Genomic DNA, 17,500 nt, shown 5'->3' on the forward strand with positions numbered 1-17,500 from the left:
AGTGTGTGGCTGTCTCTCTGCCTCACTGTGTGTGGCTGTCTCTCTGCCTCACTGTTTCTAGCTGTCTCTCTGCCTCACTGTGTCTGGCTGTCTCTCTTCCTCACTGGGTCTGGTCGTCTCTCGCCCCAGAGAGATGACAGACGGTGTTTGTTTTGCTGTCGATGGCTGCCGGTTCTCAGGAGAAGAGGGGAGGGCACATGATTGGAGTTGGCATGGCGACATTGCCAGGGAATCGTTGCCAGGGGCAACCCTCCGAGAGCATTAGTGCTCCATTCCGGAACTGAACCCTAACCCTTACCAATGAACTATTTCTAACCCATCAACTCACCCTAACCCATCAACTAACCCTAACCATAACCCTGACCCTATCCATGAACTAACCCTAACCCATGATATAGTCCTTACCCTACACCATGACATAGCCCTAACCCTAGACCATGATATAGCCCTTGACCTTGATAATGCCCTAACCCTAGACCATGATAAAGCCCTAACCCTAGTCCATGATATAGCCCTAACCCTAGACCATGACATAACCATAACCCTAGACCATGATACAGCCCTAGACCATGATATAGCCCTAGACCATGATATAGCCCTAACCCTAGACAATTATATAGCCCTAACCCTAGACCATGACATAGCCCTATCCCCCTAGGTCCCCCTCAGCCGTCACACCAGGCTGAACTCGGGTCGCTAATTCGCGGCTGAGTCTTGTTGGCTTTATGTTCTGCGTGGGTTGCTGGTTCGGGGCGGAGACCTTTTGGCTTTATGTCCTGTGTGGGTCACTGGTTCAGGGAGGAGTCTTGTTGGCTTTATGTCCTTTGTGGGTCACTGGTTCAGGGAGGAGACTTGTTTGCTTTATGTCCTGTGTGGGTCACTGGTTCAGGGAGGAGACTTGTTGGCTTCATGTCCTGTGTGGGTCGCTGGTTCGGGGGGAGACTTGTTTGCTTTATGTCCTGTGTGGGTCGCTGGTTCGGGGGGAGACTTCTTGGCTTCATGTCCTGTGTGGGTCACTGGTTCAGGGAGGAGACTTGTTTGCTTTATGTCCTGTGTGGGTCGCTGGTTCGCGGCTTAGACTTGTTTGCTTCATGTCCTGTGTGGGTCGCTGGTTCGGGTGGGAGACTTGTTTGCTTTATGTCCTGTGTTGGTCGCTGGTTCGGGTGGGAGACTTGTTTGCTTCATGTCCTGTGTGGGTCGCTGGTTCGGGTGGGAGACTTGTTTGCTTTATGTCCTGTGTCTCAGCCTCAACTGGGTTCAGGGGTCAAGCATTCTACCTGTCAGGAATTATTACGGTACGTTCATAACATAGAAATATGACTTCATTTTATCTCCACCAAGCTGGGAACAGCACGTGCCATAACCCCAGCAGCTTATGAAATGTGTTTATAGGAATAGGATTCTAAAGTCAGTTATAAATGTGCCACATTTAATGGCTTGTTTTAATCAATGCATTCTTTGAAAGCTAAAAAAGTAGGAAGGCAGTTATATGTGGGGTGGGTGGAGGTGTGGAGGGTGAGGTGCGTGAATGGATGATGGATTGAGGGATGAAACCGACGAAACCGACCCTTGATGCCGCTGACATCCAGAACTATCTGTCTCCTCCTTCATTCCTTTCTAAAACACTGGAGCGTGCCATCTCTTACCAACTGTCCTCCTAACTCTAATAAAACATTGCTGAATCTCCATCACATACCGGGATAAACCCCGGTGTGCTACAGGACAATAAGTGATGCTGCACACAATGCTGCACAGCAGCATCACCGCGGTGGCCCGATCCTGCAGGTTTGCCCTCTCCAACATCTGCAGGATCCGGCCCGTACTCACGAGGGAAGCAGCTCAGCTAAGATAAACTATTGAAATGTCCTTTTATTAAAGAGTTGGATTCAAAATAAAATTGGTTTGGGTCTGCTTTGATTATCTCTGTCCTACCCCAAACCAACACAAATAGTAGACGAGTTTCTGGCTTCACAGCAGTATGAATGGAAATGAAGGATGAATTCCACTGACTGAACTAACAGTTAGATATGAAACAACTTTGTGTGTTCAACCTTCCCATTCATTCATCAGGTCTAGAAATCGATTTATTTATCCATTCATACATTTTTCTCCATCTCCTTATCTCCTCCTGGTTCTATCAAACAGCAACAATACTCTTAAGAAATCAGTCAACTCAATTATAAGAGGAGAGATATTGAGATGCGTGTAGGGTCAGGGCCAGGGTTAGGGACGGAACCACTGCTGGAGATCCAGTAGTAATGTTCCGCACTTAGTCCAGGCTAGGTCAGGGTAAGGGTCGGGGTCAGGGTCAGGGTCAGGGTCAGGGTCAGGGTCAGGGTCAGGGTCAGGGTTAGGGTCCGGGTCAGGGTCAGGGTCAGGGTCAGGGTCAGGGTCAGGGGTATGGACAGAACTACTGCTGGAGATCCAGTACTTGCCATCTTCTCCTGCTATATTGTCAGGGGAGTTAGGAGTTCACAACAAGAACTAAACCCTTTGTCTCTTCCTTAAGTAAAGATCTGTAGCCTTCTGCCCATCAGCCAACCCCTCTCTATACCATGTCACTTCGCTATAGTATAATCTACTATACTGTACACTTAACATCATGGGAGGTTTTCCATTGTTTAATGAATACTGTTAATGTTAGGTATAACAAGATAAGTGTGATAAAGAGCTCTTTGTTTGGTGAAGGAGGAAAGGGAACCTTCTCTTATAACCCAAACTCGAAGAGGGAAGAAGGCTCCATTCTTCCTTTCTTCTGCTAAATGAGCACAATAAGCACCTAATGAATTACATTAAAGAAAATCCTGATGCAATACAATAAGCTACTCCTCCCTCAATAATAGACTACCCAGTTATACCAGCGTTGTGTATGATGTACTTGGGGCTAACGTTAGGTGATTCGGTTAGTGTTCGATTTCTTTCTTTTAGGATTTCTGCATTTACTGTTAAGTGATTCATAATGCTTGTTCTGGTGAAAGCAATCCTTTCAAATGAAAACCATTTGGCCTTGGCTTGAATGTGGAGTAGATGTTTCTTAGAGATTCTGAACGAAAAGAAAGAGAGAAAAATAGAAAATGACTTGAGTAGGCGTTATTTAGAAATGATGAGGTTTCAGACAGACGGTTCCCAATCAGGGGATCCAAAGAGAAAGAGATAGAGGCTGTGTTCGAATAGGCTGACTTGTTGCCTCATTCCCTGGACCCTATATCGTAACACTACAGAGTACACTAGGGAGTACGTATGTGGGGAATTCAAGCACTTATTATGCACAGGAAGTTCAAGGGCCTGACGTGTACTGTGACATTAACAAGCAAACCCCTGGCACGCTGTGATCTTACAGAGCTAATTGATGAATCCCAAGATCGTGAAAAACGCTTTGCATCATGGGATATAATGCGTAAAAAAGTGTACACTTTGTTTCCGTTGCGTTATGGATATTAAGTAGCGCACAATGTGGGAAAGCGATTTGAACACTCATAAAATAGAAATTCCATTTACCTATTTACGTGTCTGTTAATGACAATTTTTGTTGACACTAAACTGCAACATTGGGTACACCTTAACATGACGTCGAAGTAGAAATTAAAATAGATATTAAAAGATCTGCATCATGCATTTTAGAGACGACAGGGATCCTTGATATTAACATGATATTTCTATATTTACATGATATTTACATGAAATGTCGATTCTGTCGATTCAATTCTAGATGTACATGATACCCTTTTTCCCAAAAAGGGTCCTATGTTCCCCACTGTTGCGTGGGAACATAGGACCCTTTTCTGGAAAAGGGTCCTATGTTCCCCGCAATCTATCAATCTCTAGGGTAGACTCTCAGCTTGGCCAGCAGGCCTACCGTCGCATGGCCCACCTTAGCTCAAGCAGCCCAAAACTTAAATTTGCACAGCAGCTACTTTCTGGTTACCATGCAGTTCTTTTTTTTAGCTTTTTAAATCTAGGATTACTCATGTATGTGTATTCCCATCCCTAATCATATTGTCTTGCATCGAGGCTTAGCTTTTCCCTTAATTATCCTACCTGTTCTCCATTGTATTGTGCACCCTTGTGGAGAGCATAACAATAAATGTCATTATACATTCACCTCTAATAACGTTTCATTTAATTTGTTTAATTAGATCTGTTTCAGATGAGTGCTGTACGAAATGTATAAATATCTGTTTCAGATATAAAGTGCTATACAAATACAAATATATATAATAGGCTAAGGCTAAGGCAGAACAAGAACCCAACTACCTTCATTAGAAAGAAACATAAAGCGACCAACAACCTAATAGGCTAAAGAACGGAAACTATTGAGTCACTGATCTATTGAATAATCACTGGCACACTTTATTTACAAAACATATATTTAATAGTCAGCTTATTCTTGTATTGGACTTCAGGAGGGGAACACAGGAAAAATAAATCCTTAGAAATGTGGGAACATAGGGCTTCACAAGTCTCGAACCTGCTGCCCCATCAACTGCACCACACCCATGGCATGGAAGACAAACTCTAAACACTGAGCAAAAAGCCTAGGTTTCCTATCGAACTAAGGTTTCCAACTTGGAGCAGTGGTTAACGTCGTCGACTGATATCCGGGAGACCGGGATTCAATGCCCCTGCTGCAAGTCAATTTTGCTTTCCCAAAGCGTCTGCTAAATACCAGTCTTTAACCTTTTAACCTTTATTTTTTGAGCGTCGCGACACACCTCAATTATTGCACGTTGAAAGTGAAAGGAACCATGGTGGAGCCTGCTCTCTCTGGGTGAGCTTATAAATTAAATAATGAGTTTGTGATCCAAGTTTTATCATTACTGGTTGAACTAACATTCATTGAAAGGATCCCTTGGTCCAAGATAAAGTGACATAATTAACAGAGCAGCCAAAGAGCCGCATGCAGCTCGAGACCTGCAGGTTTGCCACCCTTGACCTAATCTTTTCTCGTCCAGGCCTATTTGCATATGTGCGTCAAACAGCCCGTAGGCCTACATAGGCCTATTTGCCATGAAATTTAGCAGTAATGGTGGAAAAAGTAACAGACCGGGGAACATAGGACCCTTTTTTGAAAAAGGGTCATATGTTTCCCTGGTCCTATGATCCCCTCTCATGGAACAAAGGACCCCTTTTTTGAAAAAGGGTCCTATGTTCCCCGGTCACATACATATCGGGGAACATAGGACCCTTTTTGGGAAAAGCGGGGAACATAGGACCCTTTTTAAAAAAAATTGTCCTATGTTCCCCAGTCTCATACGAAGAGGGGAACATAGGACCAGGGGAACATAGACACGCCCCTAGGTAAGAGCCAACAGCTGACAGCTGCCAGCTACCAGCTAACAACCACGACGCTGAAGTTGGCATCCGATTCGCAGCATCCGATTCAGCAGCTGGTCCACTTTAAATCGGTCCTGATTGAAAACCACTACACCTAGACTCTTCAAATCTGGACTAAATTATCACAGTGAGGCTATACATTATAATAAACATAGTTACAGATTTGTGAAACCTTTTTTTCTATTTGTGAAAATGCAATACAGGCTAATTTTAATGTTTTTTAGGGGTCCAGACTGCATTAGAACGGGTCCTGATTGAAAACCACTACACCTAGACTCTTCAAATCTAGACTAAATTATCACAGTGAGGCTATACATTATGTAAAACATAGTTTCAGATTTGTGAAACCTTTACCCTATTTGTGTAAATGCACCGATCAACCGGCCGCCGATTAAAAAAGCCGGTTTTGTATCCAATCGGCCACAATCGGTGACCTGCCGGTCACTGTCGTAATTTCCGGTTTTCGGCCGATCAAACTCACCCGCATGCGCGGTGCGTAGCAGCTCAAGGCGCCCAGAGCGCGGGAAGAAAAACATGTCGCTGATTTGGACTTATTTCACTGTGTGCCAGGACGACCCAAAACACGCTGTTTGTAATGCTTGCAAGTCAAAAATAAGCCGTGGGGGATCATGTTGCTAGGTACGCGTCCTGCGTCCCTGACGCATTCAAATCTGAAAGGACGCACTAAACTCACTATCCATGCGTCCCGGGGACGCATCTAATTTTCCCCATGAAAAACGATACATTGTGAACATTAAACAACTCGTGTTTAATCACAGTAACTGGCCAAAGAAACCTTCTTGTGAGCAGACCAGACAAGCACTGTTTCAACCCTCTGCGCATCTACTCGGCGCAGACGTGATCCCCTGTTCAAAGTATCGCGACATGCTAATTTAGCCGCTACCAAAACAACTAGCTCGTCACCGCTGATTTCATTTCAACAATTAAAAATACAAACTTCATAGTAAATAAACCCACGTTTCCACTGCTCGATGCTGTGCTCATTCGTGTCGATTATGTTGTAACGTTTAGGGGACGTGCTGTAATGAAATAAATGAAACATAATCCGGTGGTGGTGATGAAAACTACATTGAACGGCAGCCTACATATTGTTATGCCCAAACGGCGCCTGCGCATACATCGCGCTTCCAACGAGATCCCGTTTTTCTCGAGAAACAGGCAGAGAAGAGAGAACGCAAAAATACCACCAAAGAAAAAGATGAAACCTATTGCAGGTCAGCAAACTATTGCAGCTGCATTTTCTGTCCCCACTACCTCTGCACTCCTCCCTGACTCTGATCAGCCTAGAGAGAGTACCTCAACATTGCCTGTACCTACTTCTGCCTCCCCCTCTACTGAGCCTGATGAGCCCACTGCAGAAGAATTGCCTCAACCTTCTACATGTTCCTCCCCAAAAAAGCGAACTTTTCTGAAGCAGTGGCTCACCACATACAAATGGCTGCGCTTTTCAGATGACAATTTCATGTATTGAGTTTAACACTATTAATTTCATTTAAGAAATAGAATAATAATAAAAAAGAAACACATTTTTTAAACTGGGGAGTCGGGACCCATTGAATTTCTCAGGGACCCACCCAACTCGCCACCTGTGGGTCCCGGGGACTCACTACATTGAAAACCTATCAACATATTATATGATTATAATTATTTCTTAGAAAATCGGTATCGGAAAAACCGGTTTTGGCAGGTCAGACCTCCTTAAAAACCGGAAATCGGTATCGGCCAAGAATTTTGCAATCGGTGCATCTCTAAGTGTAAATGCAATAAAGGCAAATTGTAACGCTTTTTAGGGGTCCAGACCGTATTAGAACTGATCCTGATTAAAAACCACTACACCTAGACTCTTCAAATCTGGACTAAATTATCACAGTGAGGCTATACATTATGTAGAACATAGTTTCAGATTTGTGAAACCTTTAACCTATTTGTGAAAATCTAATGCGGTCTGGACCCCTAAAAAGCATTCAAATAAGCTTGTATTGCATTTTCATAAATAGGGTAAAGGTTTCACAAATCTGAAACTATGTTTTACATAATGTATAGCCTCACTGTGATAATGTAGTCCAGATTTGAAGAGTCTAGGTGTAGTGGTTTTCAATCAGGACCGATTTGAAGATTCTAAGTGGTTTTCCAGCCGAATCGGATGCTGCGAATCGGATGCCAACTTCAGCGTCGTCTAACAACCACCAGATACCGGCTAACAGCCATCAGCTACCAGTTTTCAGACACTAGCTGTGTTCGAAATCGTTCCCTATCATGGATGTAGTGCACTAAATAGGGTGCACGCCATTTTGTAAGGCGTTCGAATTCTCAGTGGTGCACTATATAGTGGACTTAAAATAGGGTACATACGATGTTCCCTACATGTTACTCCCGTATACCACAATGCAATGCCGTTGTATTTTTCCAGGGGAGAAGAAGAAGCTGAATAACCGCGAAAACGAATACATTTAATGATGGAGTCTCCGGCTTGTGTTAAGAAATGTCAACAATTTATTCGGTATTTAACATTTAAAAATAATTAAAAATAACTTGAACAAGGAAATGTAACATTCAACATCAATACAACCTCCAGCCCGGTTTGTTTAGATGATGTCGGCGCATCACGTCACACAAATACCAGGCGCATTTACTGACGCAAATGACGTTTAGAAATGTTCAGCGTAGTGTCCGATTTCTCGTTCCCTATTCCCTATATAGTGCACTATATCATGTACACTATATAGGGAATAGGGAACGAGTGTATAGGGAACGATTTCGAACACAGCTACTATCTAACAGCTTACGGCCAGTAGCTACCAGCTACCAGCTCACAGTGACTAGCTACCAACTTACAGCCACTAACTAACTGCTAACAGACACTAGCTTGCAGCTGGGGTCATCCCTATGTTCCCCGGGTCCTATGTTCCCCGTTTTTCACAAAAAGGGTCCTATGTCCCCCCGTGCGCAAAACATACCGGGGAGCATAGGAACCTTTTTCTGAAAAAGGGTCCTATGCTCCCGACTGTTGCGGGGAACATAGGACCCTTTTCTGGGAAATGGGTCCTATGTTCCCCGCAATCTATCAATCTTTAAAAATATTTAAACGTTGACGCGACATTCGCGTGATGACAGCCAATCAGTGGTCAACAGCGTGGCCACTGAGTGACAACCAATCAGCGTTTAACCGGCCAACTCAGTGCAGTGCAGTCCGGGGTGAACTGCAGCATGGACGAGAAAGTGATTGTTGCCGTTTGCGACTCCCGGAGCTCTATATAGTAAATAATATAATGTAATTGTATATATAATATCACAGCCAAAAGCTGTGCGCCTCCGGATGGCCGTAGCGCGGGGAGCTCTATAGGGATTGGGCTTCTCGGGGTTTGTTTACCGGCGTTGCCTCTTCCGTGGTCATTACAATATGAATAATAATAATAATGCATTGAATTTATATAGCGCTTTTTCCTAGACATTCAAAGACGCTTTACATTGAAGGGGGGGACCTCACTCACCACCACCAGTGTGGCTAGTGACCAGAGTAGACTGCGTCGGGTTCTCTGACGTCTCTCCGTCTTCCACAAAAGGTAAAGACATGCAATGGTGGTTATCTCGGCCGGAATTTGGCAGTAATGGTGGAAAACGTAACAGACCGGGGAACATAGGACCCTTTTTGAAAAAGGGTCCTATGTTCCCTGGTCTGTTACGTTTTTCCCGCTTTTCCCAAAAAGGGTCTTATGTTCCCCGATATGCATGTGACCGGGGAACATAGGACCCTTTTTGAAGAAGGGTCCTATGTTCCCCGGTCACATGCATATCGGCGAACATAAGACCCTTTTTGGGAAAAGCGGGGAACATGACCCTTTTTTTAAAAAAGGGTCCTATATGTTCCCCAGTCTCATACAAAGAGGGGAACTTAGGACCCGGGGAACATAGAAACGCTCCCGCTAATAGCTATCAGCTAACAGTCACAAGCTAACAGCTTCCAGCCACTAGCTACCAGCTACCGGCTGAAAGCCAACAGCTGGGGAGGATTCATGTTTCATTATCTCTGACAGCCCGCTGTTCTCTTGGTTATCAGCCAGTGAAGATGTTAACAAAGGTATTGATGGACCCTAATTCACCATATGGCTGTTTGCTCTGCTAGCTGGAAGATGTCCAAAAAACACCAAAGAACATTCTTACACACACACACACACACACACACACACACACACACACACACACACACACACACACACACACACACACACACACACACACACACACACACACACACACACACACACACACACACACACACACACACACAGGCCCTGGAGGGTACTTACCACCTGCTCATTATAAAACTAACAGCTCTTTAATTTTAGGAGTGTAAGTGTTTCATTATTCGTAGACACATCCTGCCCTCTGAAGAAGTACTTCATCATGTTTTATTTTTACCTTTCAAGGTTTCCTGCCTCAAACTTCTTTACCTCCTTGTTAAAAAGCTTATATCAGACTGCCATAAGGGCTGGGTTCCAATAATTTGTCTTTAGCCATGCGGCTTCGCTAGCTCCCTAAGTCACCAGATGTTTCCTCCATCCCCATTTTACCTCCACTTCCAACGGCAGAATGCTTAAGCTGCTAGGAGCTGTCTGTGATACATCAGTGTGTCGTTACAAAAAGGGTATAGTGATTATCCAACTACGTCATTGGAGAAACGCCCATAAAAACCTATTTAATTTCTACACATTGCAGCTGATCAACAACTCAATGCTACGGTGGTCTGAGTTACAACACTGGTTTTATGCCAACATGAACATTGACATTCCTTTTGGCAGCATTGTTATTTTAGATAGGTAGCGAATATCAATAAATGTTAGCTTGGTTCCCTTACATCATTATTCCTACTCCTCCTCCTATACCAAAATGTTGGTGTGGTAACCAGGCATGCATGTTTCAATAGCAGGACACCTCAGCATCTTAACAGAATCCATCTGCTACAAATCCAACAACCATCCAATGCAACTATCCACCACTTGTTCCCTTGACAACGCTATAACTATATGCTCAAATGTCTGCAGAAGAGTGATTTAATATGATTAAGTAGATAAAAAACGATAACGATATAAATGAAATTAGTTAATATATAAATAAATTGTAAACTGTTCTATAACATCGATGACATCAGAATCAGAGCGTTTTACTGCCATATTTGCCCACGACCTCCTCATTCTGACAGCAGATCACCAACGAGGGTCAGGCCGCTTCCACCATATATATATAAATATATATATATATATATACATAGAGAGAGAAGAACACAGCAGGCTACCAGGGGCTCAAAGTCCCGGCAGCAGAAGGGTTCTTTTGTTTTGGAGATGAGCACCACAACAGAAACTGTCTGCACACTGTGTGATGATGGTGGAGCTATGGAGGGCAGGACGGTCCTCTGTGCATGAAGAAAACAGAAATCTGAGGACCAGGTCTGAGGAACCAGCCTGACTACTGGAGACCAGGAACCAGCCTCACTACTGGAGACCAGGAACCAGCCTCACTACTGGAGAACAGGAACCAGCCTCATGAGGAACCAGCCTCACTACTGGAGACCAGGAACCAGCCTGACTACTGGAGACCAGGAACCAGCCTGACTACTGGAGACCAGGAACCAGCCTCACTACTGGAGAACAGGAACCAGCCTCACTACTGGAGATGAGGAACCAGCCTCCCTACTGGAGACGAGGAACCAGCCTCCCTACTGGAGACGAGGAACCAGCCTACTTACTGGAGATGAGGGCCTCACTAGTCACTACTGGAGTTGAACAGACATATGTTCACCGGGCTCAGCGACTGTCACGTTTCTTGACATGGTATTTGACGGGGTGACGAAGCAGCCCTCAGCTCCTATTGGTCGGCCACTTACAGCCAACATGATTGGCTACAAGGTCAGATAATGTTACCCCGGCCCAGATCCGTCTGAGATTGTCTGAGAGTCTCTTCTCCACCGAACATTTGTTCAGCAAACGCTGATTTGGTCGATCAGAGGACAGCCAGATGCAATAATAATAAAACGAACTCGGCGAGATTAAAGCGTTGTATTTTCAGTTGGTTCTTGAAACATCACAACATCACTATCAGATGGATATATTCCTTTCCATATCACATATATTCGTAATTTCAAAAGAAGACTCTGTTTCTAGGCTATCTCATTGGTCCATGTACATAGGGTCCGGAAACGCTACACTGCCCCCTTGTGGTCACGTTAACACAAGGTGTTACCGCAGTTTGTTCAGCTGAAGCATCGGGCCATTCCTGTGGTGGCCCTTGATACTGATTCAACAAGAGATGTCCTTGAGTTAAGTTCTCCTCCTGGCGATGCAGAGGAAGGTAAATAGGAAAGAGGGTGTCTTGAATAATGCAAGGCCAACATTAAATGTCAAGGCTAGAAATTCCACTTGTTCCTATTGTCTCTCTGACGTCGTGACATGTTTTATGCATTTCATAATTAGCCCAGTGTCGTCAGGGACAAGAAGAGCAGGTCTTTCTCCGAGCAGTAATGGATAAGGAATCTGGTGTTGTTCATTTGAAAGGCAAATTGTGCAGCTCTCATAAACAGGCCAGAGTTTAGCCTCAATCCATTTCCCCACCAGTGTAATGGAAATGGTATATGGTATGCATCTCTTTATATCTATAACTGAGAGAGAGAGAGAGAGAGAGAGAGAGACGGAGAGACGGAGAGACGGAGCGAGAGAGACAGGGAGAGAGAGACGGAGAGAGATAGAGAGAGAGGTTGCACTTGTATTCTTTGAACTGAATGAAAACCTAGGGAGGATTGTAAAATATTTATATTAATAAATATTTATAGCGGAGTTGGCAGCAAGAAGGAAATAGACACATTTTAAATCTTATCTTGAGATTACTAAACCGGTTGTCGACATGAGATGCTGCACTGAAGCCTTTCCTTTGGAGACTGTGCTATTTGGGTTGGGGTATGGTGAAGGTACAGCTGGTTTATTAGGGTTAGGTTACACACAGCTCCTTAATTTGCAAGATGGGATAGGTCATGGGTTAGATGTGATAGGTCCTGGGTTAGATGTAACAGGTCCTGGGTTAGATGTGATAGGTCCTGGGTTAGATATGACAGGTCCTGGGTTAGATGTGACAGGTCCTGGGTTAGATGTGACAGGTCCTGGGTTCGATGGATAAGGTTAGAGGGTTAGAGAAACAGATGGAGGAGAGAGAAGCCGCATGTTTCATGATTTTTCTCCAAACCCTCTCCTCCCTCCTTTCCTCTCTCCTCTCTCCTCGCATTCTCTCCTCTCCTCTCTCTCCCCTCTCCTCTCTCCTCTTCTCTCCCTCCTCTCATATCTCCAGATAACAGTAGGGCGTTGTCTTCTGATCAAACATTCATGTAAAGATGAGGCATGACTTTTGTGATTTATGATTTATGAATGTAATTATTGTAATTAAGGATTAAACTAGAAGGATTTTTTCCTGCATTGTGGAGCTTTTATAGTGGACATGGTTTACAGATGCATAAAATGTATCGGTATGACCAGAAAAAATATCTGAAATATGAGCCAATGTCAATCTGAAAATGTAAGAATGGTTCAGTGGTATATATATATATTTTTTTTAATTATTTTATTTTTATGTATTTATGTATACATACATATATATACATATATATATGCATATCTAAATCTATCTAATCTTTAATCTATATATATATTAGTTGTTTTACTGTTATTAGGTTTTTCTGAATATATATGTATAAGTAGACCAGGGTAAGAGGGCTATGAGTATAGATGATTAACTGCTGTGGTATGGTGGAGGTTAGGGTCAGGGTGGAGGTTAGTGTTAGGGTGGAGGTTAGGGTTAGGGTCAGAGTGGAGGTAAGGGTTAGGGTGGAGGTTTGGGTCAGAGTGTAGGTATGGGTTAGGTTGGAGGTTAGGGTGGAGGTTTGGGTCAGATGGTAGGTATGGGTTAGGGTGGAGGTTTGGGTTAGGGTCGGGGTGGAGCTCAGGGTGGAGGTTCCCAGTAGGTAATGGGTTCTGTGTGCAGGTCTCCGAGGTGACGGAGGAGACATGCGGCTCCCGGGTTCCCGGCCCTCCCAGCATGACGACTCGTTGGCCAATAAGAAGAGAGCGCTGCTGCTCCTGTGCTAGCGGGCTGAGCTCCATGCTGCTCTGGACTCTACTGCTCTTCTCCTCCTCCGCCTCCTCCTCCTCCTCCTCCTCCTCCTCCTCCTCCTCCTCCTCCTCTCGGGTGGGGGTGCTGGGTGGAGGCCAGCTGGACTGGCTGCTGTCGGAGCGAGGGCCGTTCCACCGCTGCCCCGAGTACACTGAGTTCAGAGACAGGTTCCTGCAGAGCTTCTCCACCCGATACAAAATCTACAGGTACGTTTGTGTGTGTATGTGTGTGTGTGTGTGTGTGTGTGTGTGTGTGTGTGTGTGTGTGTGTGTGTGTGTGTGTGTGTGTGTGTGTGTGTGTGTGTGTGTGTGTGTGTGTGTGTGTGTGTGTGTGTGTGTGTCTCTGTGTCTGTGTGACCTGGTCCAGTCTGAGTGTCTTCTCAACTTCAAGTATAAACACACACAAGGAGAGTGACTTGGTGAGGTTAGGTCACTAGCCCTAACTCTAACTCTAACTATAACCTCTAACAGTAACCCCAACCTCTATCTCTAACCCTAAGTCTAACCTCTAACCCCTAACCCTAACTCTAACCTCTATCCTCTAACCTCTAACCCTTACCCTAACCCTAACCTCTAACCTCTATCCTCTAACCTCTAACCCTTACCCTAACCTCTAACCCTTACCCTAACCTCTAACCCTAATCTCTAACCCTAACCCCAACCTCTTACCCTAACTCTAACCTCTACCACTAACCTCTAACCCTAATTCAAACCTCCAACCTCTAACCTCTAGCACTAACCTCTAATTTCTAACCCTAACGTAATGCTAACCACTAACACTAACCCTATAAACACACACAAGGAGAGGGACTTGGTGAGGTTAAACTAACCCTAACTGGTTTAATATGATGGTTTAGACTATAAACCATCATATTAAACCATCATATACACTCTAAACTTTAGAGTGTCTATATGATGGTTTAGAGAGGGATATCAAGCAACTTAACTTAAAACTCAAGGGAATTTCAGGGAGGTTTTAATTGTGAGTGTGTGTGTGTGTGAGTGCGGGGGTGGAAAGATCTTAAATGTGTGTGTGTCTGTTTTTTGCAATGCATAGGACTAGCCTGGGGAATGGTAGGCTAGTATGTGAACATATTATTGCATATATGGATGGATGGATGAATGCATAGATGAATGAATGGTAGAACAGAGGACGGATGAATGGATAGGCTGTTCCTCGTATATTTTTATGGATGTTATTTTCAAGGCCCCTCTAGGGACGGGCATTGGAAATGAGCTAAAGCTACAAATAATATGATGCTTTCTGCTGGATGGTGCACAATCCACATGAGTTGTATCTGTCCCTATCAAATAAACTAAAAATATATATCCATATGTGAAGTTGTTAATATGACGGTTTAGAGTGTCTATATGATGGTTTAGACTTTAGAGTGTCTATATGATGGTTCAATAGGATGGTTTAGAGTGCATATATGATGGTTTTGATTGTATATGATGGCTTAAAAGGATGGTAGGAGTGTCTATATGATGGTTTAGAGCAGGGGTCTTCAACGTGTTCCAGGCAAAGGACTCCCAAACTGATGGAGAGATGGAGCAGGGACCCCCTACTTATACAGTATATTGTATAAAATGTGTTTTATATTAAACTGGTCCTTAATGTTTTTATTTTAAACATGTGCAAGGTACAGTGAGTAGGGTGGCCATGCCACTGCCATTCATAAACATAACATAACATAATAAACTGATACCTGCCAAGATCAACAATGTCTGTCAATTGCATGAAATCATGCATAAATTCAAATTGACATTTTTAAAGCATAAATGTGGAAACGAAAATTAGTGATGTTTGTTAGTGTCTTTCTTATCGCTCCGCAAGTAGTCCGGTAACTTATTAACCCCAGCGGGTCCAGTTGCTAAGCGACGTCAACGTCTTTGGCGGAATATTTCTCTGCTGATCATTTATTTTCCCAATGATGACTGGCGTTCTGTACATTATCCCTTTTATAACAGCACGCTCTCTCTCCCAACAGTCTTGGCTGCGCACTCTCATCCAAATACGTATTGTTTGCGGCGGAGGAGGGGGTATTTATAGAAACCGAACGAGAAACTGACGCCGCTGTGCTGTCCTTCTTCTTAATTGAAGGAGCAGGCAGAGAGAAGCTCTCTCCTACTGGGCTTTCATTAAAATCAAATTCATAAAAATGTCGCAGCCAGTCCAGATATGTCAGGTGCGCGCGAGAGACTGTACGTGCACACGAACATATGCTTACCACTTTTGTAAATTCCATATATATAGTACATTCGGATTGCTATTCCGATTTCTAATCGGAATAGATCTATTCCGATTAGAAATCTGATCAAAAGTGTCCATGTAAACGCGGCTAGTGTGTTGGATTCATGTTAATGTGTGTTTAAAGACATTTCAATTTGTGGAAAAAATCGCGGGGGGGATATAAAAAAATGTCTCATCAACCAAAACTTTCGCGACCCCCCTGCAGTACCTTGCGGACCCCCTAGGGGTCGCGGACCCCCTGTTGAAGACCTCTGGTTTAGAGTGTCTATATGATGGTTTAATATGATGGTTTAGGGTGTATGTATGATGGTTAAGAGTGTATTATGTTGTTTTAGAGTGTATATGATGGTTTAAAAGGATGGTTTAGACTAGAGTGTCTATATGATGGTTTAAGAGGATGGTTAAATAGGATGGTTTAGAGTGCCTATATGATGGTTGAGAGTGTATATATGAGGGTTTAGAATGTCTATATGATGGGTTAGGGTTTCTCTATGATGGTTTAGAGTGTCTATATGATGGTTTAATAGGATGGTTTAGAGTGTCTATATGATGGTTTAATAGGATGGTTTAGAGCGCTATATGATGGTTTAATATGTTTAGAGTGGGGATGGCCAGCGCTGGGACCAGGGAGGCTAGCTGCTACGTGCTAAGTGGTTTCATTAGCTACATCCATCTTCATTAGCAGCTCTCTGGTCGCTCAGGGAGACGGAGGCAGAACAGTAAACGATGCTCGGCTTCTGCTCTTCAATACGCTGCCGATGGCAACGATTACCACATCACACCACTGTGAAGGATAAGGATAAGGTTAACCTCCCCTATCAACCCCAGCATGAGGTACACTTTAAATCAAGATACCTCCTCTTACCTTAAATCAAGATACCTCCTCTTACCTTAAATCAAGATACCTCCTCTTACCTTAAATCAAGATACCTCCTCTTCCTTTAAATCAAGATACCTCCTCTTACCTTAAATCAAGATACCTCCTCTTACCTTAAATCAAGATACCTCCTCTTACCTTAAATCAAGATACCTCCTCTTCCTTTAAATCAAGATACCTCCTCTTACCTTAAATCAAGATACCTCCTCTTACCTTAAATCAAGATACCTCCTCTTACCTTAAATCAAGATTCCTCCTCTTCCTTTAAATCAAGATACTTCCTCTTACCTTAAATCAAGATACCTCCTCTTACCTTAAATCAAGATACCTCCTCTTCCTTTAAATCAAGATACCTCCTCTTCCTTTAAATCAAGATACCTCCTCTCACCTTAAATCAAGATACCTCCTCTTACCTTAAATGAAGATACCTCCTCTTACCTTAAATCAAGATACTTCCTCTAACCTTAAATCAAGGTACCTCCTCTTACCTTAAATCAAGATACCTCCTCTTACCTTAAATCCAGATACATCCTCTTACTTTAAATCAACATACATCTTCAGGTCGGGTTAATGTTCAATATTTTATTGCTTGGTTTTTGCAAATATACATCTTCAGGAATATGTACATACTCAATTTGGTTAGGTTGAGAAGGGGTTAGTGTCTGTGTTAGGACTAAACTAACATTAACCTGGAGAAGGGGTTAGTGTCTGTGTTAGGACTAAACTAACATTAACCTGGAGAAGGGGTTAGTGTCTGTGTTAGGACTAAACTAACATTAACCTGGAGAAGGGGTTAGTGTCTGTGTTAGGACTAAACTAACATTAACCTGGAGAAGGGGTTAGTGTCTGTGTTAGGACTAAACT

At 43.5% G+C, this 17,500-nt stretch overlaps 1 protein-coding gene across 1 annotated transcript in view; it reads left to right on the plus strand.

The window, feature by feature from the left end:
- The window catches only part of brinp2 (bone morphogenetic protein/retinoic acid inducible neural-specific 2), a 41,679-nt gene that overhangs the window by 9,780 nt on the left and 14,399 nt on the right, over positions 1–17,500 (plus strand). Inside the window, exon 2 of the mRNA XM_030364543.1 lies at positions 13,378–13,712. Coding sequence (XP_030220403.1) covers positions 13,432–13,712 — 281 coding nt within the window. The 5' untranslated portion in view covers positions 13,378–13,431. The remainder of the gene's footprint in view (positions 1–13,377; positions 13,713–17,500) is intronic.

Source organism: Gadus morhua, chromosome 8, assembly GCF_902167405.1.
Source record: "Gadus morhua chromosome 8, gadMor3.0, whole genome shotgun sequence".
In the NCBI taxonomy this organism is placed as follows: Eukaryota; Metazoa; Chordata; class Actinopteri; order Gadiformes; family Gadidae; genus Gadus; species Gadus morhua.